At 46.7% G+C, this 13,443-nt stretch overlaps 1 protein-coding gene and 1 pseudogene across 2 annotated transcripts in view; both read left to right on the top strand.

Annotated features, from left to right (window-relative positions):
• The first annotated feature begins 5,874 nt into the window (after nt 1-5,874).
• Nucleotides 5,875-7,926, top strand: LOC110554982 (uncharacterized; annotated as a pseudogene).
• Creb5 (cAMP responsive element binding protein 5) overlaps nt 6,389-13,443 on the top strand; it is a 393,743-nt gene continuing 386,688 nt past the window's right edge. The window contains exon 1 of one of the 2 annotated variants that reach the window (XM_021647908.2): nt 6,389-6,533. Coding sequence is in view for 1 of the 2 variants with exons in the window: in XM_060379986.1 (XP_060235969.1) it covers nt 6,458-6,533 (76 nt within the window). In the remaining variant the exon portion in view is untranslated. The remainder of the gene's footprint in view (nt 6,534-13,443) is intronic. The other variant, XM_060379986.1, reaches the window with a different exon arrangement.

Genomic DNA, 13,443 nt, shown 5'->3' with positions numbered 1-13,443 from the left:
TTCCCTGCCTACTCCCTGTTTCTGGTGAGTTCTCACTCTGCTGCTTCTGGAGTTCTCAACCTGACTTGGGTTCCTGAGCCTTCCAGTCAGGCTCTGAGGCAGGTACCTGTGACAAGAGGTGCCTTCTCCCAGTTCTGCAGTCCTAGGCAAGGTACCCACCTCCCTGAGACTCAGTTTCCTCACTGCAAAATGAGACTAGTTTATTGGGAGGATTAGCTGTTTGAATACACACATAGCCCTTAGCCCAGGACGCAGCAGACAGTAAATAGCTAATAAAGCTTAGGCAACTGTAGCATGGTTGTTATTAGCAGCGTTAGTCACTTTCCTGATGCAATGGCCAAATGCTTGACACAGACAATAGAGGACCAAAGATTTAGCCTGGCTCTCAGTTTCAGAGGCTTCTATCCAAGGCCATCTGGGTCTGTTGCTTTGAGGGAAGCAGAGCATCACAGTGGTGGGAGCATGAGGCAGAGGCTGTTCATTTCTCAAGGCAGACAGAAACCAGAGAGAGCAAGATTAAGAACCCAGGGCCTTCCAGGGAATGCTTCTGGCTAACAAGAAACAATACTCTGGAGCAAAAGCTGCCCACTTTATGGCAGCCTTTAGGCAAGGGGAGGGCGTAGAGAGAGGGAGAGAGGCACAGACGTGGAGAAGAGAGAGAGAGAACACTAGGGATAAACTGTTTCCTTTCAGGGAGTGATCCTAGTGACCTATTTTCTCGAAACTGGGCCTCATCTGTTAGTCTCAACTGGAACCCATTAAATCATGTGTGTTATGTGTGCACATGTACCCATGTGTCCATATGTGTGTGCCTGTGTGTGTTTGTGTGTTCATGTAAAATAATTTAATAGGGCTGGGCAAGGTGATGCACGCCTGTAATCCCAGCCCTCTGGAAGGCAGAGGCAGGCAGATCTCTGCGAGGCCTGCCTGGTCTCCAAAGCAAGTCCAGGGCAGCCAAGTCTACACAGAGAAACTCTTGCCTCAAACAAAGCAAAACCTCAAAACAAGCAAACAAACAAATAAAAGAAGACAAAACAAAACAAAAATAATTTAATAGGACTCATCTTACACAGGGTTTAGGTTCATCCCAGAAGCCATCTACTGTCAAGTCAAAAGCCCACTGCCATGTGTGGGATACTGTCTCTCAAGTTGTTAGTCAGGGAGATTTCTAAAACAGTACCAGCTATTGTCATTGCTCTTGGTTCCCTACCAGTACTTGGTTATAAAACCCTATTGTTGAGGAGACTCCACACTTTGCTCACAGGATGTGGAGAAATCAAGTTGGTTCTGACAGGAACCTTCTTCCCTGCTAGCCAGCAGTACCAAAAGGGGCTCTGCAGGCTGCTGGAGAGAAAAGTCATCAACGATCTTGTCCAGCTGTGAACCCTACGATCTACAGAAGAATCTCTATCTCTATCTCTGTCTCCATCTCTATCTCTGTCTCTGTCTCCATCTCTGTCTCTATCTCTCTTTCTATCTCTCTTTATCTCATCTCATCTCTATATCTCTCTCTATCTCTATTTCTCTCTCTTTCTATCTTATTTCTATCTATCTCATCCCTATCTCTCTATAGCTCTATCTCTCTATCTTTATATTTCATCTCTATCTCTTTATCTCTATATACCCTTATGAGTTTATTTTTGTTTGTTTGTTTGTTTAGAGATGATCACTCTGCTTTGGAGAACCAGTAAGGGGCTCATGTCTGGGATTCATCTTTCTCCAGCAGTCATTAGTTGCTTAATAGTTGTGCGTGTGTGTAACATTAATACTCAAAGCAAAAAAGGCCATCAACTTGAGAGTGGAAGGGCATGGGAAGAGTTGGAGCAAAGATACCTGGGAAGAGCTGAATGGGTGAAAGGTATGGGGGAGAGTGATATATTCTATTTCAATTAAAAATATAAAAATAAACTTATGGGTGCAACAGTGGCACAAATGGTATGGGGGTAACCTTCTGATGTGTTTTATGGCTCTGCCCATAGGCCCGGTACTGTAAATCTGGCCAAGGACTCATGATGTGGAGTTCACAACCTCACAGGTTCTATTCTGCTAAATGGACGTATTATGAAGTTGCCCTGTAGCTCCATATTTCTATACCTATAGATCAGTATAACTCTCACACCTCATCAGAGAAGTTTCTTTGTGCAGTGGATGGTGGTTAATGCAAGAAACTCACAACTGATCAAAGTACAGAGAACAAGTGTCTTTGGGACGCTTAGAAACAAATGGGACATTTGTATCACACCCAAAGTTCAGAGATTACCAAAGAAAAGGTGAGAGAAAGGTTATAAGACCCAGAGGTCATGAACTTACAGCAGCTGTGGTTGCCCAGCCAAGACTTGCTAATGGTCAAGCCAGTCAACATTATAGCACGGAGAAGAGAGAGGTTCATGAGCTCCCATCCTTAACTGAGAAATTATTGACAGCTGCTGGCTGCTGGGGGATGGGGTGTCAATTTTCCTTAACAGTGTGTCCTCTGTAGGTCAACCAACCTCCAGTGATTGATCTATACTCATTACTATCTGGGCAGTGCAAATTGGACTCAGTGGATTGTAATAAGGGGGGCATACAAAGTTTTGGGAGGTAAGAGGTACACCGCCCATCTAAGAAAAGTTAGAAGAAGGAATGGATATGAATATGACCAAAATATATTGTATGTATGCAATTCTGAAGAAGTTAGTCAAAACATTATATTAAGAATTCTGAATTCTTGTGTTGATCAAGCCACAGATGAACTCAAACCTTATGATCCAATCACTCCCTAAAGCCTGTCAACCACAACCAAACCTTTAACACTTGAGCCTTCAGGGGCTATTTTCAGACTCAAACTATAACAATGTCTTTGCATGCGTTTTTCAATTTGTCAGTTGGGCATTTTTCTTCTTTCGAGAGAGATAATGAAAACTGCCTGTGACGATCCGTTTTAGTGGGTCGCATTGCTGGGAGTAACGTCTGAGTTGATTCCAGCAGCACCCTTTCTGCCAGCACGGCTGGCCGAGCTATGAGAAGCCTGTGCACCATTACAGCTTCCGTCTCCACCATCAGCGCCATCAGTACCTCTGGTGAAGCCGCAAGGCAGGCCTTGAGAGGTGTAGGCCACGGGATGAAGTGATCTACAGTCTTTATAGGTAGCTGCTGGTGTGTTGGCGTGGAGCATAGGAGCTCAGGGTCGTGCTTTTAGTTTGAAGAAAAAAAAAAAAAGAAACAAAGAATAGCGACAGCTGAAACTCAAAAAAAGAAAGACTGCCATGAAGAGGAAAGTCATGGTGCAAGAAGGCCCTTTTCCTGGTCCCTTATCAACTTCCTCTCCATTACCTGCCATGTAAGAATTCACTAAAAGAGCATCGCATGACACTCACAAGAAAGTCATACATGTAGACTCCTGGGCCCTTTGAGCTGAAACCCTCGGTGAGTCAGAACCATGAGGCTGCCTTTAACATGGTATTGCTGTGCATATGCACTGAAGATGTACAGATAGAAGGATGATTGGAGTGCACTGATAAGCCAGTCTAGCTGAACCAGCAGGCTTCAGGGTCACAGAAAGACCTTGTCATAAAAATGAAGGGACTGAGCAAGAACAGCAATTGAGGAAGAAGCTGATATTGACCTCTGGCCTCCCAGTGTGTGTGTGTGTGTGTGTGTGTGTGTGTGTGTGTGTACAGTTTCTTCGTAGCTGAACCGCTTGGGTTTGTTTGTGCTTAGCATTCAGTGTGTCCCAGAAAGGATGTGAGTTTTCTAAACATGGGATTTCTTTAGGTCTTGGTAAAGGTAAATCCATGTCTTTGATTCTTCCCTTCCTGGTCTAGCAACTAAGGGAACACCGCTGGTCTGGCGGGGAGTCATGTATTGTCTTTGTCAGTGTAGATGACACTCCTCTCTTCACGGGTCTAACAACCTTAGCACCAGGCTGGCTTGTGTGGGAGGATTTGGGGGTGGGTGGTACCCCAGCTAGCTTGTCTTGATTTTGGTGTAAAGATCCCTGTTTCCATGTGTCCCACTGGAGACCTGGCAGTGAGATGGCATTTCAGGTTGCCTGTTGGCACCTCAGTGGGCAAAAGCCATAGGTTCTACCCACTCCTAAGTTACACCGAGTCACACCCTTGCACTGTTGCCTCCATGGGTCTGAGAAATCTTGGGACGAGACTGGGTGGATCAATACAAGGCTGGCAGGTATACAAGGCACAGGCATGGAGGCTGTTGGCGGGGTCTGAGGGATAAGAGGCTGCTTGCTGCCCGTGTGCCCGTGCTCTGTACGCATGGAAGGCAGTGCGGGCTGGGAGGTGATGGGGAATTCTCTTTTTCTAATTACTGGCTTACGTTTACTAACGTCACTGAATGCCCACTGATGACAGCCTTAGTCCAAGTACGTTCATTAACAGCAAGAGTGGGGCCTACATTAACAGAAAGAGTGCTCACCCAGGGCCAAGCACATTTGTGAATGCAAATGGTAGAATTCTTCCTGGCTTTGCTTATTTAATTCTTCACTTCATTCCTCTGGCCTAGACCTGTCTACAGGGGGCGGGGGGTGGTGGTGGTGGTGCCAGCTCTCAGCTTGAACTCTGATGTGTTGGCTCTGTTCCTTGGAGCTCCTTCTTTTTCTCTGAGGAAGAAGGGAGCTGCTCCTTGCTTCAGGTGAGCAAGGCTGCACTGGTAAGTGAGATGGAATGTGAGCACGGAAGCTGTTGTTCAATGGATTATCGCTTCCTCCCCTAAGCCCAGATAATTGAGCTGTCACAGTCAAGGTTTTATTAGTTCAGATTCAGGTTAGGACTGGAGTCTTCTTTCGAAGTTCCTTCAGTGCTCCACAGAGAAGAGAACAAGTGGAAAACTAACCGAGGAGTTTTTATTTTATTTTATTTTATTTATATTTTTATATTTTTTTTAAGGAAGGCTGCAAGGAAAAAGCAGTTGTCATCCCCTATGGTTTCAAGGAACCCTGAAGAGGAGTGGGCTGGTTAAGCACTTCAAACCAGAAAGGCAATAGAAGGCTCTTCCACTTAGTATGTCAAAGCCAGCTCAGAACTGTGACAATTCGGGCGAAGCATTGCGATTCCTAGCCAGTCTGGTCACGATCCTCGGCAGACTGCACAGTCACGGCTGTGATGCATGGGATGAGAGGCTCTATATAAATGTCAGATGTTACATAAATGTCAGGAGCCATTATTGGTTCTTAATGGGGACTAAACCGTTCCTAAGCAAAGGTCCAGCACCCACCCAGGAAGTTCTTAGTTGAAGTTCTAACTACCAGGCAGCCATCCGAAGAGAATTAATATCCCTGGTTCTACCAAGGAACCCAGGTGGACATGGGGTAGAGTGCCCCCCGCCCCCCCGGCTCAGCGGGCTGGAGTCTGCCTCAGCTCAGCTGTGAAATGGGGATAATCACAGCACCGCCCCGCTTTCCCTCATCATGCCAAGGTCTTATGAGGAAGAAGGAAATGGCGCGGCTTCAAGTGTTTAGCAAAGCGTGAGCTGTTGCTCGATGGCTTTCAATCTCCCCAAAGGGAGAGTTTCCAAAAGGGAACCTAGCCCTTGGCAGGAAGGAGAAAGGTGATCGCGGTGGCGTCTGGCCCTCGCTGAAAATCTCAGTTCTCCTTTCTCGCTGCAGACCTGGCCCTAGATTCTGTATTCTAGCCCTGGCTTGGCTGCTTCCCAGCCGGTGAGCCTGGGCCAGTAACAGTCTCTGGAAGCAATGGCCAGGGCCCTTCCGGTGCTGACGCGGAGTCTAAATCCGGCTCATCACTTGGCTCTTGGCTGAGATTCACCTTTCGCCTTCAGGAGAGACTCTCACACAGGTCCGCACATGCACCGCGAAGGACCGGGGAAGGCTGGGGGTGGGGGAGGGCTAGGTGTGGTCCTACTGAGTGTGCACAAGAAAGAAGTTATGCCCTGGAGGCTGGCGCGGAGGAGGTGGCGAACTGTAGACAGAGTGCCGAGAAGCCAGCACGCAGAGAACACTGCAATGAGGTCACGGCTGTCGCAGGCCAAAGATCTGGATGTCTTCGGGGGCAAGGGGGGAAGCGTCCTGCATTTGTAAGTGCAAAAGTGTCTCCCCGCGTCTTTCAACATCCTTACCACCTCTCTTGCCCACACCCCAAACCTTACTCCCTTTTGACACTACGGGCACTCCTTGCAGGAGAGCTCGTGTCCGTTTCTTCTGCGTGATCCTATCTGAAACCATCAGGATTGTTTCCAAGCTGACTCACACTACTAATGTCGGGGAGCCGTGTTACTCGGCGCTGGGCAGTGCAAGCTGTTGCTTGCGCGATCGCGGGCGCCGCCACCGCGAGCACCCTGGTCCGCTCGAGGGGCGGGGTATGGGCGGGGCGGAGACGGGGCCCGCCCACTCGGCGTGCGGGCCCCGCCCCTCTCTCCCTCCTTCCCCAGCGGACCGCAATGATTTAGAAGTTCAGGAATCCCACGTGACGTCACCGGGGGGGTGATGTAATGCACTCTAAATAGAATGTATTGTAATCTTTGCTCAGTCCAACGTGGTCCCTTCACCCGGGCTCGGCTCTTGCCTTCTCCACACTTGTTTGGTAAGTTCCTAAAAATACAGCGCGGCCACTTCTGGGGCTTTTGCATTTAGCCACTTTCGCTGCACTTGCCGCGCGAGCCGACTCGGGAGCGTCCTTGTTTGCAGGGGTTGGTTCTTTGCTGCAGCCGCGAGGTTACTCGGTCCAATGGGCAGGTCACAGGGCAAGGAGTAGGAAGGATGCGATGCTTTTTTTTTCTTTCTTTCTTTCTTTCTTGATTTGTGTTTGTAAACACTTTGGCGGATCTGAGGGAAGCCGGGCCCCGATTGCTGGTGGACTGTGGAGTTGAGCTGTGTCTTGTAGCCACCCAGAGACCCCACGCCGTGTCCGTCCCGAGCGCGTCTCGGTGGTTACTGCGCCGAGCGACTGGAGGGATGCTGAGTGGAGCCAGCGCCGTGTCCGACCCAGTGTGCGTGCGTGTATGGGAGCGCGCGTGAGTTTCCCTAACATGGGGAACAGTTACGAATCGGGGGTGTATGTTTGCCTCCAGAGCCCTGGCAAGGTGCGGAACCCTCCCGAAGTGTGGTCAAGCGGCGGCGGCGGCGGCGGCGGCAGCAACAGCAGCAGCAGCAAGAGAGACTACGAAGCCGGAGCCTCCCCGAGTCGCGTCCCCGGTTTCTCAGTGATGCTGCGGAAACCCCGGAACCCCCGGAGAAAGTTTGCAAACTTCCAACCGGTGCGGCGGAGACGCCGGGTCACCTGGGGACGGCCGGGGGAGCGCGCAGGGGGCTCTCTCTCCCCCGGACGCCGAGCGGCCGCTGCCACCTCCGGAGACCCGCTGCCTGCTGCAGCTGGTGGGCGCGCGCCCGGGGAGGGACGGTTGCCCTTGGAGGGCACTTGACTTTCGCTCCAGGCGCTCCAGCTTGAGAGCGCTCCAGGGCCCTCGCCTTCACGCCCGCAGCCGCCTCCCGCCTCCGTCCCCTCTGCGCTGGCACCGGTACCTCTTCCGGGCTGCGTCTCCAAATGACAGCTGGGGCCCAAGCCGCGCTGCGCCCAGGCGCTTCCCAGCACCCGGCGGCGGAGCCTGCGTTCGAGGCAGATTCTTCATCGAACCGCTTAAACTTTTCACAAAGTTCTTAGAGGATCAAGACAAGAAGGGGCCAGCAGACCCGACCCCCTTGCTCCCCACCACTTCAGGGGAACTATATCCCAGGGTCTTTTGGGGGGTGGGGGGGAGAAGGTCACAGATTTATTTTCAGGGTGTATCTAGTAGAAAAAAGCTCCAACTTTCCTTGAACGAGCGCTGCCCCCGCTTGGTGCTGGTTTAAAGGCCGGGAACTGGAGTGGGCTGCTTGTTCACCGCTGTCAGTATCTGCGAAGCTTGTTTGGTGTTTTGTTTTTCCCTCTCCCTGACATGTGTCAAAGAATAAAGGCTGGCTATAGGTCCATTACGTCATTCTGCGGGCCAGTAAGTGTTTGATCAAGGGCTTCAGATACTCAAGGGTTTGGGGGCTCAGAATGCTGACAAAGCAACTCTGCTCTCCCCCCCCACTCCCCCCAGCGCAATCTCGGGTTCCCTGGGCACCGTTATTTCCCTCTCTACCTCGACCCCTCCTCCTCCATTCCTCCCCCGCCCACCTCGTTATCACTAGGCCTGCCCCCGCCTTTTACAGTCCCCCCCCCCGGGGGGGGTTGTCCCAGGAGTGAGGTGGAGAGCTTCTGGTGTCTGAGCAGGCACGGCACCTGATGAGCGCTCAATCTGCTCTGTTCTATTATTTAAGAAAGGCACTCTCCAAGCTCCGTTTTCCCAGGCCAGAATGCTCAGTCTGGATAGAAAACCCCTGAAAAGGTTTAGAAGCTTTATGTGCTAATAGCGCGTCCCTTCGGTGACTTTGGAAGGAGTAACAGACCGGCAACTAAGAGTCCAGAGTCCTGTGACCCACATAGCCCTAGGAGAAGGATGAAGGAACTGACTAAATAGAGGGAATGTGCCCGGAGAGCTGAAAACGTACAAATGCGTTGCTGCATAGGGTTCTTTCTTATTCTCAGCCCTGAGTTTCTATGTTTGCAGAGGAAGTTAAATGCCGAGGTTACAGAACTGAGTTCTTCCCCACTTGGCCTTAAAACAACCCCAGCAGCGACAACACCACTGGGTGTGACTTATTGAGGGAGCAGAGAGTGAAAACTTTTGGGGTGACTGAAGACTGATAGCAGAAATCAAGTAAAAACAAAACCACAGGCACAAGCTTTTGGCTGGGGAACAGGGGATTTGGGGGCCCTTTGATTTGGAGATGGAGGAAGCTAAGTGAAGGAAATTTTATATTTCAAATAGGTGGCATGCTTTGAGGAAAACATGTTTTGTTATAATTAGATCTACTTTCTCCAACGTGCTCTGGCTGTAGAGCAGGCTTTGTGGAACTCGGGACTGGAGACTGACACCCCTTCCTCAAGTTTGTGGCAGTATTTATTATTTATTCACATCTAGAGACGAAATAGTGTAGTCCCCAATGTGAGGCATGGGTATTGAAAATGTTAAAATTCTTGTTTGTGATGCAGAGACCTAAGGGGAAAATGGCCGGGTCATGGACCCTGGAGAGTGTGATTAATGATCAGTGATTTAGTGATCAGTGATTAGTGGTTTTATTCAAACTGTTACCTCTGACCAGAAGCACACATCAGAGGATTAACAGGCTCTTTAGATAAATGCTCATTAGTGGAAGGGGAAAAGCAAAGATAATAGGCATGCACCCAGGGACAACTTTCGAAGAAAATCATTCCCCGTCTTCAGAATAATAAGCTCTATTAACAGAAAGCCCTTTTAATTTAAAACTTGCTTTTATCTTGTAAATCAAAGTTAGATGTAAAAGTTTGTAGTGCCATTATAACCTAAATTTTCCCATATCCATGAGATGTGGATTATCCCAGTAGCGATATTTTTTTTTTATTTAAATAAACAATTGGACCTTTAGAGTGGCTGAACCCTGACAAGCCTCGCTCCAGGGCTGGAAGGTGTCCCCCCTCTATGCGCCGAGACTTCGCTTTGCTAACTAGATGGCGCCCTGTTATTTGGTGTTCTGTGCTGCAGAGCACAGGAGCATGTAGCTGCTTGTGGGCTGTTCTTTGACACAACAAAGTTCATTCTGTGCAGGATTGGAGGCTAGACAGTTCTACAAGTTTTTAGTCACATTTTCCATGTCAGTTAAATCTAGGGAGTTCAAGGCTACTGGAAAAATTAGTCTCATTACTAAAAGAAACTTACAGGAGGAGGGAGGGAAGAAGGTACCAGAGTCCATGAGGTAGCTCTGAGTTGCAGAGTGATCTCAAGGGCCAGGCCTTTTAGTTAAGAGCTAGCTCCCGATCTTCTGGTCTGGGATAGCGAGGCAAGTACTCAAAAATTTGCTTCCTTTCTGATCTTGCTGGTTTGAAGAAGTTGCAAGAAAGAAGGGGATGTTTTGATCTAGAGACTGCAGGAGGCGACACTGTGGTAAGCCCATGCTCAGGTCTGTGCAGCAGAGAAGGCACCGCTGCACATCAGGCGACGTCTGCCTTATCTTTGCACAGATAGGACTTGGCGATGGGTTTTTTATTTTGCATTTGTGTGTGGTTTTTGTTAAGTTTGCTGGGATTAGTGGGATTTCGTGTAGGCGTGCAAGTGTGTGTGTGAGATCTTTATTTCTGGCATAAAATGTGTTCATGAACCTGTGAACCGCTGTGGAGAGGCTAGGGAGAACGCAAGCAAGGTGCCAGGTAAAAATCCTCTCTTCAGAAAGATTTCAAGAGTCCTTCAATGAGTCCTTGAGTCCTTTAGCAAGGTGTTCTTTGGAAGGAAACCTAAAGATCAAAGGCAAAACAAAACAAAAATCACTTCCATATTCAAACGTAGATCCAGGCTCCCCTAAAGAAGGATGGTAGTGATTAAATATCAGTCTTCACGATTCTGACGTAACTCACTGCCTTCTTATAATTTTCTCACTCTCTGTTGTTTACATCACTTATAAACAATTTTGTTATTTCAATTACTGGTTTTTGTACCAGTTTTCATTTACTTTACTCAGAGTAAATACATTTACTCAGTTGGTAATATCTCCAGGTCAGACTTTTTTTCTCCTTCCTTCCTTCCTTCCTTCCTTCCTTCCTTCCTTCCTTCCTTCCTTCCTTCCTTCCTTTCTTTCTTTCTTTCTTTCTTTCTTTCTTTCTTTCTTTCTTTCTTTCTTTCTTTCTTTCTTTCTTTCTTTCTTTCTTTCTTTCATGTAAGTGGCTGGTATCCATGAATTACCTGTCAGGAAGAAGTCAGTTTTGAACTTACCAACTTTATACTGAGTACTTGGTGCATTAGATTGTTCCTACAAAAAAAAAATGGAATTGGGGCCTTTATTTCTATCTTGCTTTGATGTCTCCGCTTTTGAATTGGTGGTGAAATAAATGGTGGTCTGTTAGACATTTTTCCTGTATAGCTTTTCAGGTGTAGAATATTTTTGTTATAGCTATTTGCCAGTTTCTCACACCTGCGTGTTCAAAACGAGTCAGAGCTTTTCCACAGCAATTTGTACTAATGCCACATTTCCAGTCTCCTGATTCCCTGCTTTGTTTACTTTTTAGAAATCATAGATCATTGCAGTGCTCATCTTAATGATTTTGTTGGAGTCTGATGGTCCCTGCATCCCCCCGATGTGAACTTTGTGCTGTTGGTTTTCTTCTGGTTGTGCTGTTAGATTGGAATTAGGATTTGAGTGGTCTTATTTATTTTAGTCATCTTTTCTTTCTTTTTCTTCTCTTTTTTTTCCCTTTCCTCTTCAAAGCAATGCTGTTAGTCATAAAATTAATGTGATCAAGGCTGGTGTTTCCCATCTATATGCTGCTTTTGCTGCTTGCAAATTGGATTTCTAAGGCAATTTAAGATCTTTTTTTAGAGGCAGCTTTCTTGGATGAAGCCGGACAATGATCTCAGTCAATTCATTATCTTGTCCAGTTTGACTGTCGCTGTGTTATGGGAATCAAGCAAGGGTTTTATAAATTAGTGTTTAAACATTTAAATTGAGGACTATTTCTCCAAATTCTGTTTAAGAAAATGATACGATTGAGATAAGGAGACACACAGAGAGCAGTAGTCTTGAGTATTTAAGTCTGGGAGATAAACTCTTTCACAAAGAATGTCTTCCTGCTGCTATTTGTGAACTAAATGAGCTATGTTGTCCCAGTGCTTTATGTAGGAAGTCTGGTACTTTAATAATGACTTCATGTAATGTTTCTACTAAATAATTATTAGATTTAGGAATTAAGAAAAACGAGCAATAAATATATTTTTAATACTCATTAGTTCTATAGTTGGGAATCACAAATGAGGAATTCAACATAAGAACATTTTTAGAAAGAGGAAAGGCTTCTTAGGCGTTTCCAAGTAGTGATAACACTCTGCTGAAACCGCCAGGAAGTTTTTTTGCAAAAAGACTGGTACTTTCAAAGATTTCTCAGAGTTCAGGGAAAATTGCCGAATGGCTGTGATGTGACATGGAATGCCAATTTACTTTTTCTACAGCACAATCTATGGTCTTCTCCCCCTTTTTTTTATCTGAAAAATAGTCAGGAATAAAAGCATTGATTTGAAATTGAATATTTCAATTGAGTTCTTCTACTTCCTTAAGGTTTACATTGCTAATTTCTGCCCCAAAATGAACAAGAATGGAAAATTACCATGTTGGCATTTGATTCAACCTGATCCTGAAGGGAGTAAAGGGTTTTTTACTCAGCCTAGAGACTCTGATGGTGGGTAGAAACCAATAGTTGTACATAGATGCTGGAGCTAGGGAGAGCCTCCTGGTCACCTTCTCCACTGAGTGCAGCAGATCCCAAAGCCTGGTTATAATCCTTAGCTTATCCAATGCCCATGTCAGGGAGTGGGAACCAGGTCTGAATGCCTGGCCTCTGCCTTCAGCTCAGATTCTCTTCTGCCAGACTGGCTGTGTAAATGCCCTTGTCAGGGACCCATACAGCAGAGGCCAAGGCTTTGGAAACCTTTCTCTTTTCAAGCCATTCACTGACAGCCTTTCAATGATAAGTTTTTAAAATTTAGCCTGACTGCCTTGTCCAAACAAACTGTAGTTTCTAGTCTATATTTGCATATGTATATAGGAAATCCTAATTTTCCTAATATTGACCTTTTAAATTGTTTTTTTTTTTTTTTTTGAACCTTAACGTCCTCTCCATGCTGATACTAATCCTTACAAAACCACACTATTGAGGTTTCATTCGAGAATAAAAACTGGGCGGAACTTAAATATGGTTGAAAAGGCCATCTCAGTGTGAAGCAATGACTTTTACTTCACCGTCTTTAAGGATAAGGTCCGAGAAGAGAAAAGGCCTAAAGTTTATAGTCATCATCATTCTGTTGAACAGAGCAAGGCCTCTGCTCGCCCTGGCTTGTTTGCTTTTGCTGGGCATCTGCAATATATTATGTTTTCTGAGTTAGAGTAGGAGTGAGCGAGGAGGTGAATACTATTTTGTGCGAAGTGCGTTGTCTGAAAGCATGCTCTTTGGGTTTCATTGGCAAAACTTGACTACTTGTAAATAGCAGGTATAATTTTGAGGGCTCCAGGATACTTTTCTTTCTGGGCATTTTCTTTCTGATTTAGGCCCTGCTGCCACTGGATCAGGGAACAAGAGGATCTAAACAGAAACCTTGAGTGCATGCCCTGTGTGTGTCATTTGGCTTGACCCACGGCTTTCCTTTCCAGCCCTCTGCGTTTTACAGCAGGACCCAGGCCTCTTTCATTCTTTGATTATACCAAGGGGCCCCTATGTTGCAGGCATGATTTCTCAGATGTAACACATTTTGGCTAATTTTATGCAACTCTCTTGGCTGGCTTCCAAAGGGGGAATGCGGGCAACAACAATAACAACAAAAATCTTTGTTTTTATTTAAATTAGCTGACAATCAGAAGAAAGACATTTAATATTCATTTGGCCTGTTTGATAG

Source organism: Meriones unguiculatus, chromosome 3, assembly GCF_030254825.1.
Source record: "Meriones unguiculatus strain TT.TT164.6M chromosome 3, Bangor_MerUng_6.1, whole genome shotgun sequence".
NCBI classification, from domain to species: Eukaryota; Metazoa; Chordata; class Mammalia; order Rodentia; family Muridae; genus Meriones; species Meriones unguiculatus.
The sequence above is the reverse complement of the archived record's forward strand: the minus strand, read 5'-3'. Positions and strand labels throughout refer to the sequence as shown.